Source organism: Gallinula chloropus (genome assembly GCF_964237585.1).
Source record: "Gallinula chloropus genome assembly, chromosome: Z".
Taxonomy (NCBI): domain Eukaryota; kingdom Metazoa; phylum Chordata; class Aves; order Gruiformes; family Rallidae; genus Gallinula; species Gallinula chloropus.
In genome coordinates, this window is record NC_140089.1 from 58,319,472 (window position 1) to 58,337,544 (window position 18,073).

The window sequence follows — 18,073 nt, forward strand, 5'->3', positions numbered from 1 at the left end:
TGGCTTGTTTTGTACTGAAATTGAAGTCTGTGCTTTTTTTCATTAATATAAAATACTAGAATTAAACATATATAACTGGTTTTCTTCTGATTCCACAAATACCATTTGTTAACCATGATCAGGCAGAAGTAGTTCTGAAGCAAAAGATTTTAAAACATGATAGTTTTGTATCTTTGCTTCAAGTCTGTGAATCTGAAAGCTTTCTGAAAATAACACAGCTCATGCCAAATTTAAGAAAGAGATTGAATTAGGAATGTGCAGGCGTTATTGTGAACCAAAGATTAGGCCTTTTGTACAGTTTGTTACAGGGATGCTCTGTGGGGGCAATTGGTCCATAAAGTGTTTTCTACCTTAAAGTGGTTTGAAATGAGAGTATGCCTAGAATATGCTGCATTTGGCCATTTTTCTTGGTGTCCAGTCAGCCTACACAGATTTCTCTGAAATGTTCACTAACATCTCCTGCAGAGTAAGTAGGGTACCTAACAAGCTACCTGTCAGGTAGCTGAATCTAAACAGTTTGGATATACCGTGGGATGAAGAATAGGATGTGTAGGAGCTGAACATGCACAGGCAAGTGTCTGACATTCAAGTGCAGAGAGGTGTTACTGAGGTAGTGAAATATGCCCCACACAGAGAGACACCTCAGTGCGGAGCCATCCTCAGTCTGAACAGGAGTTGGTAGATTGGCTGTAGCATTGTGGATGCAAAGCATTGCTTTTTCTAGGGTCAGCTCACCTACTTTTGAGTAGTAACACCTGCTTTTGCTCTAATCAGAGACATTTGAATGTGCCAGTACTTTGTTTCCCTGCACTTGAGTGAGCATATTTTTTTAACTTGGGTGCACTGTTGCATTTGGGCTGGCGCAAGGTCAACTCCAGAGTAGTACTGCACCACTCAATCTTGTCCCCTAGAACAGGATCATGAAGGAGAACAACACATACATCTCTTATTTTGCAGGAGTCTTTTTAAGTCTTAGAGTGCTCTGGAGCCTTATGAGAACTAATAATTACTTTCATGGATCAAAGCTTAATTCCTTAAGATCATTGTGAGTGCATCTGTTATTAATGCTTCAGATGAGGTTATGCATGTGCTTTTGGAGCCAATTTCCTGTTTTCCCTGCTTTGTTTTCTCTCTTCCCATTGCAGAGTGGTCTCAGAGTTAATGAGGTTTTCAGATGAAGATAAGATGAAAAGTGCACTCCAGTTGCAAATGGTCATTCAGCTCAAGGGAACAGACTAGGGCAAGTGCAAACAAAACCTGAAGTGTGTGTAGTGTGGACATCACTCTGACCCAACACCATCAGCATTAACTCTTGTTCTACCAGTTCACTCCTGTTGGTCAGCACAGGCAGTGCTGGTTTTATATTATCTGGATTTTTTCCATTACCTGGGTTACTCTTTAGACCTTCTCTCTTTGTATCAGGGATTTTGTACTCTGACTAGCACAACAGTGCCATAATTCATTGTGGGGTTTTTGGTTTGGGGTTGGGTTTTTTTTCAGATTGATTGTAAGCAAATAAATATTCTGTTTAGAAAGGTAGCCTTCTGGTATGAATTTACAGAAAGTTGTTATTTTTGTCCATCTACTTATAGTACAGATAAATTCTGAATGTAAAATCATAATGCATGCCTCTATAATACAGGGAAGGCTATTCAAGTTTGTCCGTAACACTCATTGTGAAATGGGAAAATCTGTACCATTCCTGTGCTTCACCTTTCATCTGTGCTTCCTTTTCTCTTTGCCTTGAATGTAATTCTGAACTATCAAGATTTAAGAATATGTTACTGCAAAGAAATCAGTCTTGTTAGAAAACACTATGATCTGCAAATACTAACTCTGCATTACAGATACCTTTTGATTGCTGTTCCTACACATGAATAGGAATTCCTGCATTCTTTCATCTTTTCTATCCTGTCTCTTCGCTTTAACTGGGCATTTAACATATTTATTATGTGCCTGTAAAACCAGAGGAGGTTTCCTGTGAATACTTTTTGCAGCTTCGGGCACAAGTTCATTACTGATGTTTACTAGTAGTTTAGACCTATGTCTTGAGAACTCTGCTGAAGTAATTTACAATAATTCAGGATGTAGAGCTATGTACCTGAATGCTCTGAACTTTGGGGAATGAAAAGAATAGTTTCTTTATAAATCTGCCTGGGAAAGAATCCGGTTTTGCTTTTTCCAGAGGATGATACTCCATGCATTTAAAAAGCACTCCAGAATTTTTGCCAGCTTCTGCTGTCTCTCCTTTCTCATAGTTCTAGGTTCATAAAAATGTAAATCCAGACAGAGAGGTAAGAGTAATTTTATGAGAAGCTAATGTGTCTACTTCGTAAAAAGCATTTAGTGGTCTTTTGTAACTTTATTCCTGCAGCTTTTCCAAACATAACTTAAAAAAATCCTCACCTAGACATTTTGTTTTTCAGAGCGTTTCTGTTTCACAGCAGTGTCATGGTTCAGCCCCAGCCAGCCGCTGAGCACCACATGGCTGCTCGCTCACCCCTCCCCCATTGGGATGGGGAGGAGAATGACCGCAGGCAAACTAGGATTGAGACAAAAACAGACTACTGTGACAGCACAAGTTGAGGGGAGTAACAGGACTCATGACAGAATATATACAACGGGTGATAGCACAAGGCAATTTACCAATCCAATGACTGACTTGATGCTTAGCCCACACTCTGAACGTCCTAGAGCTATACTGATGCACCCCTCCCTGAGTAACCCCCTTTTATGGTAAGCATGCCGTTACATAGTGTGGAATATAGCCTGGGCCAGTTTGGCTCACCTGTCCTGGCTCCTTATTGAAATTATTTATATCTTAGTCAAAGCCAGGAATATCCAGCCATTATTCTATACTGTTTATGTCATGGCCAGATCCAGTGCTTTTAATTAACTACCACTTTCCCCATCTTTTTTTTTTAATATACACACACACACATGCATACACAAATAGCATTCCCTTAGTCTATGACCCATCCCTCTAAAATGTATGTTGAGTTAATTTAGACTGTGACTCTGGGCTTTGTATGTTGTAAGTCTGTCTGGGCAGGAGCTGTTCTGTGTGCAGTAGGCTTGGGGCATGATGCATCTGGATCTTGCAGCTGACATACGTGCTCAGGCCATGCTCACAGTCTGCGGTTGAAGGTGTTGATTTCAAGGAAGTTGCTGAGCACCAGTTGCTGAACTTGGCTCTAGTTCCATCCTTGCTCAACTTTGCTCCATTCTATCAAAATCCATCCTTCATTAGTTTGGGAAATTGTTATACTAATATCACTGATAGAGCATATGGCAGTTCTGGCAATGAGGACATTTAATGGCAGGGCTCTTTAACAATTAACATCATACAATTCAACTTACTGGCAATTCTTACCCAAAATCAGATTACCTGGAGGTACATATCAGACCACCATCCTTCCACATCACCCACCAAGCGCACCCAGGTCTCTGAGCAAAAGCAGTCCCACAGATGTGTTTGCCTTTGCCCAAAGCAGTAATAACCCTGCTTGTCTTCCCCACCATATTCTTCATGCATGCTGTGGGGCCCTTATCTCCTTATATAGTATGTGGAGGTTTTGATTGGGCAGTGCCAGCTTGATTGGTAGATGCACTGGTGTTAACTACCCATATAGTCTTTGCTAAATGTGAATTCCAGTGTTTGAAGGTCTAACCATCAATGGCTCTCAGTGTAGACTTCGTCAGTACATTGTAGCATGTCTCAATGCCATACCTTTTGGCCCAGGTGTCTACGAGGGTGTTTCAGAAATAAGTTCCATTGTCTGAATAAAAGCTGTCTTGGGTGCCATGTCACAATAGGATGTGAGTTTCAAGGCTCAGGATAGTGTTCCGGCAGTTTGATGGGGCATGGGATATGTTTCCAGCCATGCAGGGGGTTCTGTCTACCATTGTGAGTACATAGCACTTGCCTGCGTATGTTTGTGGGAGTGTGATGTGATCAATCTGCCAAGCACTCCTATATTTGTATGTCAGCCATCATCCTCCTTGCCACAAAGGCTTACTTGATTGCAGCACAGGTCTCTCATTCATGGATGGCTTGTGAGATGGTGTCCATGGTCAAGTCCACCCCTCAGTCATAAGTCCATCTATATGTTGCATCTCTTCCTTGATGACCTGAGGTGTCACAGACCCACTGAGCTATAAGTAATTGTCCCTTATGTTGCCAGTCTAAATCTACCTGACCAACCTAAATCTGAGCAGCCGGGTTCACCTGCTGGTTGTTTTGATGTTCCTCACTGGCCCTACTCTTGAGCATCTACATGAAATACTTTTACAACGAACTTCTCCATCCAGGCAGCAGTATCTTGCCACAACATTGTAGCCCTGATGGGTTGTGCTTCCATTTCTGTAACCGCTCCCACAGGGCATTATACTAATGATATTAGTTATATGTTATACTAATTGATATTAGTATAACAACCATGAGTCAGTATAGAGGTCGAGCATTGGCCACTTTTCAATTTTGGCAACATGTAAAGACAGCTGGATGCCTTTCACCTCTACATACTGACCAGATTTACCTCGTCATTCAACAGCTTCTGCGACTTTTCATGTCAGACTCTCTACAACAGCCTTGCGCCTCTGATGCTTCACCACAATGCAACAGGACCGTTTATTATGTGGTGGGGCTTCTTCAGTGCGTGTCACCTCCCCTTCTGGTGACATTCCAAAGTCTGTGCCTTCTGGCCAGTCCATGGTCAGTTCCAGAATTCCTGGGAGATTGGGGTTTCCTGTTTGAGCCCACTGTGTGATCAGTGTAACCCACTTACTCCATTCAGTACCAGTTGCCTCGTGTGTAGCGGGGACCCTCCCATTGAACATCCAGCCCAGCACCGGCAGTTGAGGTGCCAGGAAGAGCTGGGCCTCAGTTCCAGTCATTTCTGAAGTGGATCAGACCCTTTCATAAGCTGCCAATATCTCCTTTTCAGTTGGGAGTGCAGTCAGTTTCAGATCCTCTGTATCCCTGACTCCACAGCCCCAGGTCTCCTGTGGTGCTTTCTGGTGGAGACTCCAGGTAGGGCCATTCTCCCAGCTGTGGTGCAGAGTATGTTTTTAACATCTGGCCTTGCCCGGACTGACCCAAGGGCTGCCTCCTGTTTAACTTAAGCAAAGGCTTGTTGCTGCTCAAGGCCTCATATGAAATCGTTCTTCTTCCAGGTTACATGGTAGAGAGGGCTGACAATGAGACTGTAACTTGGGATATGCATTTGCCAGAACCCCATGCTGCCTGAGAAAGCTCGTGTCTCCTTTTTGTTTGTCAGTGGAGAAATAGTTGCTGTTTGGTTGATCACAGCCATTTGGAACTGTAGATACCCATCCTACCATTTTATTCTTAAAATCTGAATCTCCTGTGCAAGTCCTCTGATCGTAGTTTTATGGAGAAACCAGCTTTCAATACGATATGGGTAATGTTCTTCCCTTTCTCAGCAGTGTGTTGTCATATATAATGGTGTCATCAATATATTGCAGGTGCTCCAGGTGTTTACCCTTTTCCAGTGCAGTATTGGTCAGTCCATGGCAAATGGTGGAGCTGTGTTTCCACCCCTGTGGCAGTTGATTCCAGGTGTACTGGACACCTCTCCAAGTGGAAGAAAACTGTGGCCTGCACTCTGCCACCAGTAGGGATTGAGAAAAGAGCATTAGCAATATCAGTTGTGGCTTACAAACTGGCTAACTTTGACTACAGTTTATACCTGAACTTTCAGCAGATCTGATGGGCAGCACGACTTTGTTCAGGCTACAATAGTGTACTGTTGGCCTCCACTTTCCACTGGACTGCTGCACTCTGATTGGGATTGGTAAAGGTTGAGCAAGTTCTGCTGGTCACTCCCTGGCTTTCCTGCCAACAAATCAGATTATGGTACTAATCAGAGAGTCTCAGTTGGTGCAATATTGTCACCAGTGCACACTGTGGCAGCACATGGCATCAGCTATTCTTGAACTTTCAGCAACTCCACAGAAAAAGGGCCCTCTGAGTGACTAGGGAAAGTAGATAACAATTCAGTTTCCTCCATCTCCAAGACAGCTATTCTAAAAGCCCACTGGCACCCTTTTGGGTCCTTGATATACCCTCTCCAGAAGTAGTGTGTGCTCAGGAAGCATGGAGCCTCTGGGCCAGTCAGAATGGGTTCTTTTTCCCAGTCATTCCCAGACTCTTGGTATCCTCCTGTTAGTCCAGAAATACAGATGGGTTCTGCCTCTTCATGGCTGGATGGCATTAGGGAACACTGTGCACCGTTGTCCACTAGAGACTTGTACTCTCGTGGATCGTACATACCAGGCAATCAGATCCATACAATCCAACTAGGTTGTCCCTCTCCTCCACCTGGCTGGAGGCACGGCCCTTCTAATCCTGCTCATCATATTTGTTTCCTACTTCTTGTAAAACAGACTTTTAAAACAGAGGTCCCTTTAAGAGGATCATAGGTACAGTCAGGCCTTTCACTCTGTCTGGGGGGCTGCCTGCTGGAAGCTGGAGCATCACTTTTCCTGTAAGAATCCCTTTTTAATTGTTTTGCCTTGCAGTTCAGGTACTCATACCCCTGGGTGAGAGACAGGCTTTCCATCCCACTTCCTCATGTCCACTCCATGGTCAAATGGGTAAAACCACTAAGACACCTTGTTGATGCCTTCTATATTATCTCTCTTTAACAGAGGAATTGTTACCCCTAATAGCTGAAATAATGTTCTGTGCAGTTGAGGAGTAGGGTATGGCCTCTTGTGGTTACTGGACCTCGCAGGGCACTTTCTCCATAGCTGAGATAAGGGAGTAAGAAAGACTTTCTTTATACTGTCAAGAGTCAGCCAGATAGTTCACCCAGTGTTGGTACCTCTTGACCTTTCCAGTCTGTCCCTGCCAGTGAGTTGGCATACGGTGATGGTAATCTCCATATAAGTATGATGGTAATCTCCATTAAACCTCGTGGGTAGAGTATACCGGACTTCATTGGGATCTGTGGGTAACTGCATTATTTCTTTTTCCCGATCACCTTGTCATTGCTCCCTTCCCTAGACAGGGATCCCAGCTGATTAGTCTCTCTGCCTTCTACCCTCCCTACCTTGCCCTGTTAACCCTGCATTGAAGCATTAAGGTAACGATGTGCTCGATTGGAAGGCAACTGAAATCATTTCAGCTCACTCAGAGGCAGGGATTGGGTGATGACCTCTGGTTCTTGCTGTTCTCAGTGATAGGTGCAGTTCATCATCATCCTTGACTAAGCAAACTTTGTGTTTCTTCCTCTGTATAAAGACAACTGATAGCTGGCACAGGTTGAGTTTTCTGGCATGGGGGTATGAGTAGCAGCAGTGTCTGTTGTGGGAGTTGGGGTAGCTGCAGTTCGTATTGGTGTGGTTTCCCTCTCTTTCCCCCGAGAGCGCTGCCTAATACAGAACACTGTTTGGTAGATACTAGCTAGGGCTGAGCACAGCGCTGTGAGTTTTGCTCCTGTAGAAGAGGAATTTACTGCAGCATTTTCCTTTCAAAAATTCTATCACTTTATCAGGGCCCTGTAGCTGTTTGGGGGTTAAGTTCCAAACCACTGGAGGGGAGGTGGTCTCTAGATACTTGTCCATACTCTCCTACATGCCATGCTACCCCTGGCTTTTCAGCCTTGGGGCAGATTTCTATGTTGTATTCTTAAAACTGTATTTTGAAACCCTGAATAGGACTTGGAGGTATATTCAGGAGACCCAGTAATAGGAACATGCTGGTTTGAACGTCTTAAGTAAATTCAGAATTCTCAAAAGCTGCTACAATCAGCCAAAATGGAAAAGGGGGGATGAAAGAGCTGGAGAAAGTACACACCCCTCCCCCCCCACCATCTTCCCCATAGATTGGGTGCAATTTTTAGTTGTGTGAAATGTTGTCCATGCTATGGGTATGACAGTAATGTCTCATACAACTACCAGCTTACTCTCATGACCACGTAAGTTGACCCCGGCAGAGACTGCATACAGGTTTACATACCACAGCCATGTGACCAAACAGAACATCACTGTGAGAAGCGACTGTTAAAATAATGTTATAAATACTTAACAAAACGTTGTTTCAACACACTCCTGTTAGATCTGTCGTTCTCTCAACCTTCATACCACACTGGGCGCCAAAAAGGACTGCCATGGTTTAGCCCGCACTGCTGCTTGGTCACCCCTCCCCCATCAGGATGGGGAGGAGAATGGGCAAGGGCAGACCTTGAGGGTTGAGGTAAGGACAAGCTACTGGGACAACACAGGGAGAGGGAAATAATGAAAGGCCTTATAATGGAATACACACAGCAGGTTGTAGCACAAGGCAATTTACTCAGAAGATGCGCAGCCCACACTCAGACCTCCCCTCCCCAGCTAGCCCCTTTTTATGATTAGCATGACATACAGTATGGAGAACAGACTTGGCCAGCTTGGTTCAACAGTCCTGGCTCAGTGCTATCCTAACCAAAACAAGGACAAGCAAGAAATAGCAACTTTAAAGCAACCTTAGTACTTCAAAAATGTAACTTCTTTTGCGGCTAAAGCTCTGTGGTTAGAAATCAGATATACCAGTTTTATCTAATAAGTATATAACAGGAGCATCATACTAGTGATACAGAGGTGGAGAGTGAAACAAAGCCTCTGGGAAAGAAGACAGATACTGAGATAAATACATCAGTAAGACTAAATTTAAGACTCGATACTTAGAGGAAGACACAGCTTGTGTGTTTAGACATGGTAATTTGTAAAGCTAAAGAAGGCTATGTTTTTTGGGGTTTTTTAAATTTTGTTCTGTTTTAAGAATGCTGTGTAACGGTTTGTCGTTATGCCTTCTGTGTGATCTGTCATGAATTGGCATTTGTTTCAGTTCTAATAAAAGCATTGGTGGCAAAATACCCCTGTGAAGCAGAGCAGAAAAGTAGTGGCTTGAGACATTGTATCATGTACTCAGTGTAACATCTGAGTAGCTGGTAGTATGCTTCCCCTTCCTCAGAGTATGTCTGTTTTACACAGCACAAAAACTGGACTTGAGAAATGTCTGCTATTTGTCAGCATCAAATAAACCTAGTAATAGCAGTGGAGTAGTCAGGGGTGAAGAATCTTAAGTTACCTTCCATGTACCATTAGAGAGGACATATTTCAATGGTCACAGACCATTCTCGTGTCTTCTCTGCAGTTTGGTGCCTTCAGCCTGTATCATGAGTGGGAAACCATTTTGTCCCAGCTTTAAATGGATGTTACCTGTGGGACCTTTAATTTATATGTTGTGGAGATTGAAGGGCATGCATTGAAAGTGCTGGAGGATGTTTTTGTACTTTTCGATTCTTTCCTCTTCCGAATAAATGAAAAGAAACTTCATCAAAGCTGCTAATATTGTTAGCTGTGTGTGCATCATTTTCTGAGTGCTGAACCTGAGATGCTGGTCTTTGATTCACAGAAGTCTTGGGTCAGGATAGTAGCAGCTCTGTTCAGAGCATACACAAAATAATATAAGAATACATGATCAAATCCTGTTCCTGTAGGTCAGTCACTCAAAAGAAGTGGATGCCATGGTCTCAATAAATCTACACAGCAGTACTCCACTCAAAAAAAATAGATTTCTTGGGATCTTCTGGAAAGGCTTCTATGAGGCACTCAGTTATGTAGTGAACATGTGAGAGCTGAAAAATTCATTTGTTTCTTCAGAGGAGTCTACTGCCATCACTAAGTGAGGAACCATTCTGTGGCCTGGTTGGGGAAAGGACCCTGGGGAATTAAATGTGATCATGTAACTAAGGATTTTTACCTAGAATAAATGCATGGAAATCTCTTGAAGTTTGCCATCCTGATTTTGAGTACTTTTTTTGGAAGTCAGAGTGCCTTTTTAACAACAGGTTGATATTTACATCAGAGTTCTTCTTGTTTCCTGTAGTACATAAAACTATTGTGCTCTATTAAGCACGTTTACCCTAAAAAAAAGTGTCATCTCTAAGGCCCTGAAAAGTTCTGTCAGTGATAAGTTTTAATCCAATCTAATAAACCTGACCTCAAAATTCTCCAGTGTAAAAATTTTATTGATACCTAATTCTCTTGTGGGTTTAGTTATTGAGAAGGATTTGTGTTGATAATGTAATCCCTAATTTTTTTAATGCATTTCCAGTCCTCCTGTTCGACGTCAGAGAACAAGGAGAGATCGTTTGTCTAGACATAATTCCATTAGCCAGGATGAAAATTACCACCATCTCTCCTATGGACAGCAGCAAGCAATAGAAGAGCCACGAGCCTTTCACCCACCGAATGTATCCCCTTGCATGTTGCACCCAGCTGCTCATCCACCACAGCAGAATGCAGTGATGGTTGACATTCATGATCAGGTAAGAGTTTTAGACTACAGACAGAAGGGTGTTGAAGATGTGTTTGGTGGGTTTGGGGGGGGTGTTGTCCTTGAGTGTTTTGTTTGGGGGGGGTTTCCCCCAAATCTTCAAAATTTAATAAAGATGTTCAACAGTTTGTCAGTGCATGTATTGGCATAGTGCTTTAGGCCTCTGCTTCAAACCTTCAGAATGTAGTTGTTTTGCTTCTGAAGTTAATTTCATGTAATAAAGATGTGATGTGATACAATTAAAGATGTATTCTGTTCCATGTGAAATACCTCTCTTAGGCTTAGGAGTCTTTAAATACTTTACGTACGTTATTTAGAAGTAGAATTTGCAATACCTTTAATTTGTTGCAATACACTTAAAATAGTATAGTCACAAAGCCAAATTTACCATCCAAGCCTAACCAACTCTTTAAATCACATGAAAAGATTAGATACATAGTTTGTCCAGAAACTAAATAATTCCCCTCTGCAACAGCAATTGATACAGAATTCTGTAACTAAGGACTTGCAAAAGAAGTTGTGTCCTATTGAGGTAACCTTTGTTGTTGTCTTTGTGAAATCAGCAGGCTTGAAGTACAAAAGCATCAATTGCTACTTATTCATGAACTAGAAAGTAGAACTGGTGGTCTGGGAGTCCACTTCTCAAACAGCGTTTGCATAGAATGCAAGCCTAACATCCCTGCTTCGCATTCCGTGCAGCTGCATGCCACCAGCCTGTTGTATTGTGCCTGCAGAGCAGTTCTTGGTGGGGAAGTATTCATATTTGAAACCAGGTGCAGGGGTGGAAGCCAGTGCTACTACAGCCACCTCACAACCTTACATTTAGATGCATGATTTTGTTGCCAAACCATCTCAAAGATTCGTATTGTGCTCTTGCTTTGCATTGCAAGATTACAGCCGAGAAGCCTGGATAAACAGTTACTCCATCCCACCACCTCTATCATCCAAGCACTATCTGTGATCAGACATCAGTGTTCAAACTCACTGAGATCTTTTGTGCAGATGTCTTATATTTCAGGGCTGTAACCATTTTGATAAACCATTTTTACTATTCCTCTGAGCAGTAAATGTTGCAGAATCACATCCAACATTGCAGTGGATGCCCAACTTTTGTACCTGAGCCAGAACCAGATCAAATTCAGTGTCTCTCCTGAGACTGGCTTCTGTCATTACTGTTACAGAAGTTGAGATTTTAAGTTCTGTTGAGTGATCTTTGTTCTGTTTTGGCCCCTGTGCCTGACTGTACACTACCTGTTAGTAGGTTAGCTATCTTTACTCATTCTCATCTTCCTAATGAGTATCTGTTTTCCTTATTCTATGTTAAGCATGCATGTTTCAGTAGTTCACTAAGAAAAAGGGACCAGCCTTGAAATAACCGTGCTCCCTGACACTAAAGCATTTCAGGTTTATTAGAGCATCAGAGATTTCTTGTTTAGTGTTGAGAAAAAAAAAACAAAACCAAACAACAACCCACAAAACCCCATGAGTGTTTTGTAGGTCCAGAATACCTTTGGATCGTGGTTTGATTATTAAGGTTTAGGGAATATCACTAGCTAGAAAATTTGGTTACATGTGTTTGTTTCCCAATATAAATGTGGATACTTAGGGTTTGCTGCCTCATAGTCAAGTTTGCTTTTCCTTTTTTCCTTTTCAACTTTCCAATGAACTATACTGTTACATTTTGGTTAGGAGATTTAGCCTGAGTGTTGGTCTAAGAGCAAATCAAAACATTGGTCTCTTTGGAAGAAAGAAAATCTGCTCTGTTTTTTTGTTCTTTAAAGATACAAGTATCTGAATGATTATTGAATCGATTCCTTCAGAGCTGAGAATAATCTTTAGCTACCTGTAGGTGAACTTATATGTGGGAGTGACAGCATTCTTATTTCTTAAGGTCTAACTTTAGTATGTGAGGGACAGGTGTAATGGATTCTCAGATGCTACTGAGTGACTCTAAGATGTCTTTGAAATTACAGAATCATAGAATACACTGAGTTGGCAGGAACCCATAACGATCATCAAATCCAACCCCTGGCTCCATACAAGGCCAGCCAAGTCAGATCATGTCACTGAGTGCATCGTCCAGATGCTTCTTGAGCTCAGTCAAGCTGGGTGCCGTGACCATTTCCCTGGGGAGCCTGTTCCAGTGCCTGAGCACCCTGTCAGTAAAGAACCACTTTCTAATATCCAACTTAAACATCCCCTGCCTCAGCTTCATACAGTTCCCTCTGATCACCACAGAGAGGACATCGCCACCTGCCCCTTTGCTCCCCCTTGTCAGGAAGCCTGAAGCCACAATGAGGTCTCCCCTCAGTCTCATTTTTTCCAGGCTGAACAAACTGAGGGACTCCAGCCTCTTCCTGTAGGACTTCCTCATCCCAGACCCTTCCCCATCCTCGTTGCCCTCATCTGGACACTGTCCAAAAGTTTTGTGTCCCTCTTGTACTGTGGTGCCCAAAACTGCACTCACTACCTAAGGTGAGGCTGCACCAGTGCAGTGTAGAGTGGGACATTCCCCTCCCTGGACTGGCTGGCAGTGCCATTCTTGATGCACCCCAGGACACGTTGGCCCTCCTGGCTGTCTGGGCACACTGCTGGCTCATGTTTAACTTCTTGCTGTCAACTGAGATTCCTAAATCCATCTCAGCACAGCTGGCCTCCAGCGTCTGATCCCCAGTCTGTATGTGCAGCCAGGGTTGCCCCTTCCCAGGTGCAGAATCTGGTACTTGCCCTTGTTAAGCTAGTTGAAGGTTTAACATTTTAAGTTGTGAGATCCCTCTTGGTGTTGCCCAGAAACGGCTCATAAGTAAGTAATATTCCAGTGAGAAGAGCATTTTAATGAGTAGGAATTGCAAGCATGTGCCTTCTTTTACACTAATGTGAGTACATTTTTTTGTGATACCATATCTTACTCATCAACACTGTTAAGAGTTTATAGTAAGTTACTAATTTTTCTTTCCCCTTTTTGCTGCAGATCCATCAGGGCACAGTTCCTGTCTCATACACAATGACAACGATGGCTCCACATGGGATACCACTTTGCACAGGCCAGCACATCGCAGCCTGCAGTACGCAGCAGGTGCCAGGGTGCTCAGTGGTTTTCAGTGGGCAGCACCTTCCAGTTTGCAGTGTGCCTCCCCCAGTAAGTGGGTCTCTGTAGTTACTCCAGTTTCAATCTTAGACATAGAAATGGCACCTTGGAGCTTCAGTGTCTTGTGTGACTTTAATTGTGTTGGAAATAGCCTTTTTTTTCCCCCTTTGGTAAATTGCTTTGGTATAACAGTGTAGGCCTTAGGGCTGATAAACCTCTTTGTAGAGTATGACTACAATATAGGAGTCCTAATGGTTTTTAACTCAAACTAGATGCTGGTTTATGAACTGACTTCGTATCAGGAGCTATTCTGCATACTTTCAGATAGTAAGAGAAACGTTTATAAGGCTTTTATTAGGTAGCTCACCTAGAAAAAAATCTTACTCAGAAGAGACTTTGTTCAAAGGTGGGTTATATACATAAAGGTCTGACATTCCAAAGTCAGTTTTCTTCTGAGAACTTTTAAGATCCTGAAAGAACTCTAAAAGCTGAATGCACTCATAAAATCAGTCAAAATATTCTGTAATAATGGTGTCTCTCTGTGCCTTTCTGAGAGTAAAATAAAGTGCTCTGACTGGCTAATTTCCCAGCTCTAAGTTTGAAAGAATTTGAACTGTTTTCTCAGGAATTTTTATAATCATCCTGGAGATATGTGGTGGTTTGACCTTGGCTGGAAGCCAGACACCCACCAAAGTTGCTCTATCACTCCCCTTTTCAGCTGGACAGGGGAGGAAATATATACTGGGAGGCTTAGGAGTCAGAATAGGGACAGGGAGAGATCACTGCAGTTAGTGTCACAAGCAAAACAGACTCAACACAGAATTTTTAAAAAAACATCTAATTTATTACATACACACACACACTCACACACACACGCACGCTGAAACCTGAGTAAGATAATGAGAAGTACAACCAAACATTAAAACATCCCCCCCACCCCTCATTTCTTCCTGGGTTCAACTTTATTCATGATTTCTCTGTCTTCTTAGCTGGAGCCGGGGGGGGACACTCCTCACAGCCTTCCTCTGCTCCACTATGGGGTCCCACCCACAGGACACTGTCCTCCATTAATTTCTCCAACATGATTCCTTTCCCATGGCGTTTCAGCCCTTCATCAACTGCCCCAGTGTGGGTCACTTCTATGGGGTGTAGTCCCTCAGGCCTAGCTTTCTCCAGCTTGGCACCTCACAGAGTCACAATTCCCACCAGCAAACCTGCTCAGGAGTGGGCCTCTCTCTCCACAGGCTGCAGATCCTGTCAGGGGCTTGATCCAACATGGGTTCCAGCATCTTCCATGTCTCCTCCGCTTCAGTATGGGGTCCCTCTGTGCGCTGCAGGTGGGATCTCTGCTCCCCATCATCTTCCATGGGCTGCAGGGGGGGGACAGCCTGCTTCACCATGGTCTTTCCCATGGGGTGCACGCAAATCTCTTTCCTGCAGTACCTGGAGCGCCTCCTCCCCTGCTTCTTCACTGGCCTTGGTGTCCTACAGTTTCTTACCTCTTCTCACTACCTTCTCTGGTGGCAAAAAACAGCCACTTGCTTTTTTTTATCCTCATAAATGTGATTCACAGAGGCGCTGTGATTATCTTAGCCTTCATCAGTGTCAGATCCGTCCTTGAGCCCAGCTGGTGTTTACTCTGTCTAACCTTGGAAAGGATTCTAGAGGCTTCTTGCAGAAGAGACCCCTGCCCCCCCCCGCTCCTCCTCCAGAGTCTTGCCACACAAAACTACAAGAAGATACCTCTTTTCAGTTCATAGCACTCTCATGCTACCGTTCTGCAGAAATTTTTGTCATTAAGTGCTAACAGGCACTGGAGCTGAAGAAATGTACTGCTAGAAGTTTCAACTGTACAGATGAATGTTGGAATACTCACAGCTTTTTTTCCCCTCCTGTTTCTAGTTTAAATCTGTAATATCATACATAAAATGTATATATAGTGTCCAGTAACCATTTATAATGTTGGTATAAACATTGGTCTCTGCCAGTAGTGCATTTGCCAGTAGTTGTAGCTTAACTTTTCCTGTTGCACATTCTGTGGCCTGAGGACATGAACACTGAAACAAAACCCTTGATGTGATCACCTGTGTCTATAAGCTGCTCATCGACGCGTGAGGGTAATTTGCATTCATCTTGTCTACATGCCATTTATCTCTGTAAGTGACAGCAATACCTGCAGCATTCTGCTGGCCACTCTGGAGCATTTATGACAAGTATTTCTGTGTAACTTTCAAATTAGGGAAGATCTGTCACATTTGTCAATGTGTATCCTTGTGGCAGGATAAGAGACATCTTTTTTTTTCTATTTAGTGGTGGTATTAGTGGAGCAAAGCAATTTCAGACTGGGTACCCAGAGATTGGAACAATACTTCCATAGGGTATTCAGCAGGGCAAGAAATCAGTGTGTTGTGAGAAACAACAAAAGCTAAAACTATGTTGGGTCTTAGGGAAATCCAAACAATGGACTAATAATCTTACTCTGCGCTTTATTATCTGCGCAATTCATAAAACATTTTATAATTCAGCATTGCATCTTTCCTTTAAATAAGTAAAGCTTACTCTATAGGAGTAAAGCCTTAACCATGTTGTTTGGACTGAATGTACACCAGTTAATCAGGTGTTTTTTGAGAATGGTTGCGGTACAAGTGAATATAAAGAATTATGGTTGAGTTTATGTAATGTCAGCAGGCAGATTTTATGCTTTCTTCTGTTACGTCAGAAAATTGGAGAATAGCGTAAATTAGTAGGGGGCTCTGGAGGTCATCTGGTGTCACCTGCTAAGAGCAGCATTCCAAGGTTGGAGATTTCACAACCCATCTAAACCTCTGTTTCAATGTTTGACTCTCCTTGTGAGGAATTTCTTCTGTGTATCTGATTGAATTTTCTTTGCTTCAGTGTAGTTGCATTGGTCCTTATCTTTTCAGTTTACCCATCACAGAAGAGTCAGGTTCTGCCTGTGTGCTCTCATGAAGTAGCTGAAGACAGGGATAAGATCTTCCCATAGTTTTCCTTTTTTAAGGCCAAGCAAATCCAGTTTTGCAGCCTTTTCTTTTATGCAGTGTGCTCCAAGCTCCTGGTCATGACGATTCTGTCAGTGGACTCTGTTGAGTATGTCGGTGTCTTTCTTTGGCACTGAGAGGCCAGACTTGGACAAAGGATTTCAGATATGTTTTTACAAGGTCCAAATAGAGGGGTGGAATTGCTCCTGCGTACCCACCATTTATATTCTTAATAACTAACTTTCCCAGTATGCAGTAGGCCTTTTTGACTGCAGGACTACACTGTGTGGGCTCTTGTTTGTTTCTATTTATCTTACCCATGAGAACTCATCTTAGTTTTCTGCAAATGTGCTCACCAGCCAGTTGATCTCAAAATGTTCTGCTCCATGGAGTTATTCTTTCCTAGTGACAGGCTTCCAGTTTACCTTTGAACTTCACATGGGTCCTTTCAGCCAGTTTCTGCAGCCTGTAAGAGTACATGTGAAAAGTAGTCCTGCCATCCAGCATGTCATCTTGCTTTGCCAGCTTCATGCGTGAACTTCCCTGTATCCTTTTGTTACCTTCACAGTATTTGACTCCCTTGGTACAGATGTAACTACAATACAAACAAATGTAACTTATGAAACACCTTTATCAGTTGTGAAACTTCTTGGAAGCATGTGCTCAAGCAGCAGAAGTTTTCCAAAAGACTGAATGAATAAACAGGTAGTTTTCATTTCTTTCCACTCAAAAGATTTACTCGAAAGACTTACAGCCTTCTTTACTGTAACTTAAAAAGTGCCATGGGCATAGCACAGATCATTCCAGACATTGAAGCTATGCTGCACTTTACTATATAAAATCTTGGGATGAAACATATTTACATATGTTGCCCAAAATAGATCCTTTTTCAAATAACAGTATGTGACGTTCTAACTAAAAATTTATCTTCTGCTGTTTCAGACAACAGTTTTCAGTTTAGTAAAATACAACAAAAAATATTTTTGACAATAGAACCACTTTCCCGTTGCATGATGTAGAAAAATGTTGTTGTAGCTGAAGGTGAAGAATAATCAGCACTTGAGAAAAAGTAGTAGTCAAATCAAATTAATCTGCTACTGCTTCAGTGCACGTAAAGATTTATGTGTGATCATGATCACAGTAAATTGAGGTAATAGTCCTGCCTCCATTACTATAATCAGATTTAAAACTAGATCTCTGTACCATTTAGTCAGTATTCACAATATATGTTGTGTGACATGACTAAAAAGAAGAAAAAAATGAGATATTAGAGTCGGGTCCTCTGTCCATATTTGATAACAAATACCTTATTACTTGTTCTTTTAATTGTCAGAAATGTAACGGAAATGCCTGACACTCTGATGATGGATCAAAGAGCAGGAAGAGGAGGATGCAGGTTTTCTTCCTCCTCTATATCTAGAGTTAGAAGTAAAACTGAACACTTCCACAAGCACATTGCTGCTCCCCTGCAGTGCCTTCATCACTTCAGTGTTCAAACTCTAGTGCCTGAAGTTACTTTTGTGTGAGGAATTTCAAAGAGGAGAGACAAAGCTGTCCCACAGCAGCTGTCATATAGGGAGCTGCCTTCAGAGTATGAGGCTCCCCTCAAAGTGCAGAACTGAGCAGAGCTTATGAAGATTT

The 18,073-nt window shown here is 42.6% G+C and overlaps 1 protein-coding gene across 1 annotated transcript in view; it reads left to right on the top strand.

The window, feature by feature from the left end:
- RNF38 (ring finger protein 38) overlaps positions 1-18,073 on the top strand; it is a gene marked incomplete at both ends in the record, with an annotated part of 115,971 nt that overhangs the window by 79,358 nt on the left and 18,540 nt on the right. The window contains 2 exons of the mRNA XM_084278080.1: positions 10,124-10,337; positions 13,317-13,484. Coding sequence (XP_084134206.1) covers positions 10,124-10,337; positions 13,317-13,484 — 382 coding nt within the window. The remainder of the gene's footprint in view (positions 1-10,123; positions 10,338-13,316; positions 13,485-18,073) is intronic.